The sequence below is a fragment of the Alexandromys fortis genome, unplaced genomic scaffold (genome assembly GCF_014885135.2).
Source record: "Alexandromys fortis isolate MF-2015 unplaced genomic scaffold, M_Fortis_MF-2015_v1.1 scaffold_31, whole genome shotgun sequence".
NCBI classification, from domain to species: domain Eukaryota; kingdom Metazoa; phylum Chordata; class Mammalia; order Rodentia; family Cricetidae; genus Alexandromys; species Alexandromys fortis.
In genome coordinates, this window is record NW_026067974.1 from 13275651 (window position 1) to 13280485 (window position 4835).

Below are 4835 nucleotides of genomic sequence, written 5' to 3' on the forward strand. Positions count from 1 at the left end.
TAGTGAGACCTGGCGCCCCCTTCTGGCATGCGGGCACACATAGAAGGAATGTTGTACATATAATAAATAAATAAATCTTTAAAAAAAAAAAAAGATGTTCCTAATCGCCAGGTGGTGGTGGTACATGCCTTTACAGGTGGAACTCTGTGAGTTTAAGACCAGCCTGGTCTACAAGAGCTAGTTCCAGGACAGGCTCCAAAGCTTCAGATAAAGCCTGTCTTGAAAAGCCAAAAATAAATAAATAAATAATGCATATAATGGGGAACTAGAGAGAAGATTCAAAGATTTAGAACACTGGAGGCTCTCCAGAGGACCTGGGCTCATTTCCCAGCACCCATATGTTGGCTCACAATGGTCTATAATCCTAGTTCCAGGAGATCTGACTCCCTCTTCTAACCTCTGTGAACACAAGGCATGCACATGGTATATAGACACACATGCAGGCAAGACACATTTACACATTAAAAAAAATACCATAAGTGATCCAGGCAAGGTGGCACCTGAGAAGCAGGGGATCAGGAGTTGGAGATCAACCTTGGCTACATAGTGAGTTTGAAGTCCACCAGGGCTACATAAGACCCTTCTTAAGAAAAATAAAAGATAAAAAATCCTCAGGCTGTAGAGATGGCTTGGTAGGTCAAAATACTTGCTGTGTGATCCTCGTAAAGCTGAGGGAGAAAGTCAGCCCCACAAAGTTGTCTCGCTTTCATACACACGCTGGGAAACACAGGCATCCCACTCCCACATCATATACAGAAACACAGCAATAACAAATTAAAGGGTTTTTTAAAGAAAAATGGCATAAACACAGTCTTAGTTACTTTTCTATTGCTTTGAGGAAACACCATGATCAAGGCAACTTATAGACAGAAGGGCTTGGGGTTTGGTTCCACAGGGAGAGGGTTGGATCCATCGTGGCCGAGAAGCATGGAGGCCGGAAAAGCTGAGAGCTCGCGTGTTGAAATACAAGCAGGAAGCAGGAAGGGAGAGGCCTCAACACTCATTCCGGGAGTCTTTAAGCTTTAACTGGCCCCTACAGACATACTTCCTCCGGCAAGGCCACTCCTCCCAATCCTTCCAAAACAGGGCCACCAATTGGAGACCAAGTTTTCAAATGCCTGAGGATACAGGGGAGGTCTTATTCAAGCCACCACAAGCACCTCATATTTTTGAGCTTTTGAGCAGGACTCCCAATTTCTAAAAATTCCTCTGACAGCACCTCGGTTTGCCAGGCTCCTCCGCTCTGACCAGGGCTGTTTTCTTTGATGAAGGATCAGCCTTTGGGTTCTGAAGTGGTTACCTATTCTCTTGCAGGTGTTTGAACATCATCCTGTGGTTAGGATACTGGGCTGTGCAGCTGAACGTCTGTTTGTCTCGGATCTACCTCGCGGCTCACTTTCCCCACCAGGTTGTGGCTGGAGTCTTGTCAGGTATCCGCAGCTCTGACTCCTTCCCCACCCACTTCCTATTCCTTCTGGATTTTCCTTGCACAGCGTCCTGTCAATGTTTCAGTGGCTTCAAAGTCAAGGGTGGGTGGGTGGGGGGCTAAGGAAGTGGCTTCGTCTATAAACCAGCATGAGGACCTGAATTTGGTCCCCAGCACCCACTTAAATTGGCAGCCACAGTGGCTCATGCCAGTGATCCCAGAGCTGGGGAGGTAGAGACAGGAGGATCCCTGGAGTTCATTTGGTGAGGCTCAGGTTCCAGGGGCAGACCCTATAAAACAAACAAACAAACAAAACCAAGCGGATGCTCCTGAGGAACACCTGAGGCTGACCACTGGTCTCCACAGCACAAGCTCACACACACACATGTGCATCCACACACGTAAACACACAAGGACACAATTGAAATTATTAGTTTGCACAACATTCCCGAGCTAAACTACTAAAAGTATCCCAGAAAAGCTAACTCATCCAACGAAGCTTGTCTAAAGTCCCCAAGCTTCTTTTTTTCATTAAAAAAAAAGATTTAGTTATTTATCATGTATGCAATGCTCCACCTACATATATGCCTGCACACCAGAGGAGGGCACCAGATCTCATGAGCCATCGTGGTTGCTGGGAATTGAACTCAGGACCCCTGGAAGAGCAGCCAGCGCTCTTAACCTCTGAGCCATCTCTCCAGCCCCATCCCCCAAGCTTCTTACCTTCTTTATTTCTCATTGATCTTCAATTTGAAGCAGCCCCCCATTCCTTCTCGGAGAACCTACCAAAGGCACAATAACTAGAGAGAGTTCCTTATTGAAATACATCCGTCTGCGGACCTAACAGATGTCTGCAGTTGGTGTTTGCGCGTGTGCATTTTCTGAGATCCAGTCAGTAAGAGAAAGAAAGGATTGAGGTTAAACATTAAAAAACAAAAACAGTCTAGATTTGGGGCTGGAGGGGGCAGAACAGATCCATTGCAAGGGCCTGCGTTTGATCCCTGGAACCCACATGTCAGAAAAGAGCCAACTCCATCTAGCTGTCCTCTGATTTCCACACGTGAGCTATGGCACGTGCGCCCACACACATACACTCAAACACAAGGTAAATGAAATGTGTAAAAAGTGACAATAAAGCCGGGTGGTGGTGGCACACGCCTTTAAGCACTTGGGTGGCAGAGGCTCTCTGAGTTCAAGGCCGACAGCCAGGGCTGCGCAGAGAAACTTTGTCTTGAAAAATCCAAAAATAAATAAGTGGATATAAAAATAAAAATGCCTGGTAAATGAACATATGCTTGTAGAAGCTATGTCACACACACAAAAAAATGGGGATGCTTTGGCTAGAGAGGAAAATGTCATCAACTGTGTGACCAAGGGTTTAAGTGAACAACTTATTAACTTCTGTGGAAGGGACTGTCACCAACAGATGGTATTGGACGGTGACAACAGTCTGATGAGATGGCTCAGTGGGTTAAAGCATTTGCTACCAAGCCTGACAACCTGAGTTTGAAACCGGGACCCACATGGTAGAAAGAACAGCTCCTGTAACTTGTCCTTTGACCTCCACACAGATGCCATGTCACATGTAGGCCTGCCCACACACGAACAGACATGCTTACATACACATACCCAACAAATAAATAGATTTGGTAAATTTTAAAGCAAACAGATAAGAAATAATAAAAGCAGACAAGTCAATCCAAAACTGAAAGAATGGGCTTGTCTGTGGGAATGCGTTCCATCCCGGAGTGTATGCAAGAAGAAACATGCCACACAACAGGAAACCCAAATTCAGTGGGAAAGTGTTTGAGATGCGATTCTTCCAGCTGAAAGACACTCTGCTATTGAGGACTCTGGTGTGTGACTTAATTTCACCTGGTGAGATGCTGGCCTGTCACCCTTTGTCGCCTCAGTTTCTCACAGTGCTTTCTCCTGCACAGGCATTGCTGTGGCTGAAACTTTCAGCCACATCCGGGGCATCTACAATGCCAGCCTCAAGAAATATTGTCTCATCACCTTCTTCCTCTTTGGCTTCGCCCTCGGATTTTACCTGCTGTTGAAAGGCCTGGGGGTAGACCTTCTGTGGACCTTGGAGAAAGCCAAGAGATGGTGCGAGCGGCCGGAATGGGTCCACCTCGACACCACGCCCTTTGCCAGCCTCTTCAAAAACCTGGGCACCCTCTTCGGGTTGGGGCTGGCCCTCAACTCCAGCATGTACCGGGAGAGCTGCAAGGGAAAACTCGGCAAGTCGCTCCCATTCCGCCTTGCCTGCATTGCGGCCTCCTTGGTCCTCCTGCACCTCTTTGACACTTTGAGACCCCCATCCCAGATTGAACTGCTCTTCTACGCTTTGTCTTTCTGCAAGAGTGCGACGGTTCCCTTTGCCTCTGCCAGTCTCATCCCCTACTGTCTAGCCCGGGTTCTGGGCCAGACACACAGGAAGTCTTTGTAAGGCATGTGGAGGCTTTAGTATTTAAAGTCAACAACCATGCAAAGGACTGGAGACTACCAAAGCCTTCGGCATCCTGAGGCCAGAAGTGTTCACATCAGCCCTGGTAACCCTGTCTTTCTCTGCTTTCCTAACCAAAAGGGTGAATTTTTAAATGCTTACAGGGCTGTTTGAGAAAAACCTTGAGAGCTAGAAGTTGGGTCATTCTGGAATCTTCCCTGAAGGCCCACGTGCCATTCTCCTGTCAGACATAGATCCTGACTGAGAATTCTCTCCCTGTGCAGGATGCCCCCAGCTGGGAAAAGAGCACAGTGCATTTGCAAGGAAGAGAAAGAAGGACCAGGAGGAGGGGCAAGTGCTTTCTGTATTGAGCAGATCACAAGCCAAGCCTGTTATGTCTGAGTCTTTAGAGGACACTCTTGATAATGGCAGACCACCTTAAAGTGAAATGAGCAGTCAGTTAAAGGCAGGAATTCTGCTGCCCGCTTTTCTCTACTGGGTCCCGAATGGCTATTGTGACTATGTCACTACGTACGTCAGAACACACAGGCATCAGCAACTTCTCGGTCTGTCTCCTCCTCAGCCTATGTCTGAGTTTCCTAGAATTCTCCACTGGTCCCCTGCCCCTGCGGCTGGACCCTTAGATGGCCAGTGGACAACTGTTTGGTGGTGCTTTTTGTAGGGTTTAGTGAAACTCTGAAATCTTGGGTGAAAGGGCAAATGGAGAGCCAGGATCCTCTCTCCAGAAGGTCACTCCGACGTTACTCATGATTCCTGGAGCAGAAATATGACGGCTTTCTCTAGCCCAAGCCAGCCAAGAACTCATTCTTAGAGAAAAAGCCAGCTCCCCCGTGCCTGTTTTCCAACCTTCGCTAATTTGCAGAGTATATCTTCAAAAAGAAAAAAAATGTTGTAGCTATTTATTCAAAATGTCTTAATTTGCTACGAATTATAAATATA

The 4835-nt window shown here is 47.1% G+C and overlaps 1 protein-coding gene across 1 annotated transcript in view; it reads left to right on the forward strand.

Moving 5' to 3' along the window:
- The window catches only part of G6pc1 (glucose-6-phosphatase catalytic subunit 1), a 13495-nt gene extending 8922 nt beyond the window's left edge, over positions 1-4573 (forward strand). The window contains exons 4-5 of the mRNA XM_050156876.1: positions 1294-1430; positions 3367-4573. Of these exons, the coding sequence (XP_050012833.1) occupies positions 1294-1430; positions 3367-3878 (649 nt within the window). The 3' untranslated portion in view covers positions 3879-4573. The remainder of the gene's footprint in view (positions 1-1293; positions 1431-3366) is intronic.
- The last annotated feature ends 262 nt before the right edge of the window (positions 4574-4835 follow it).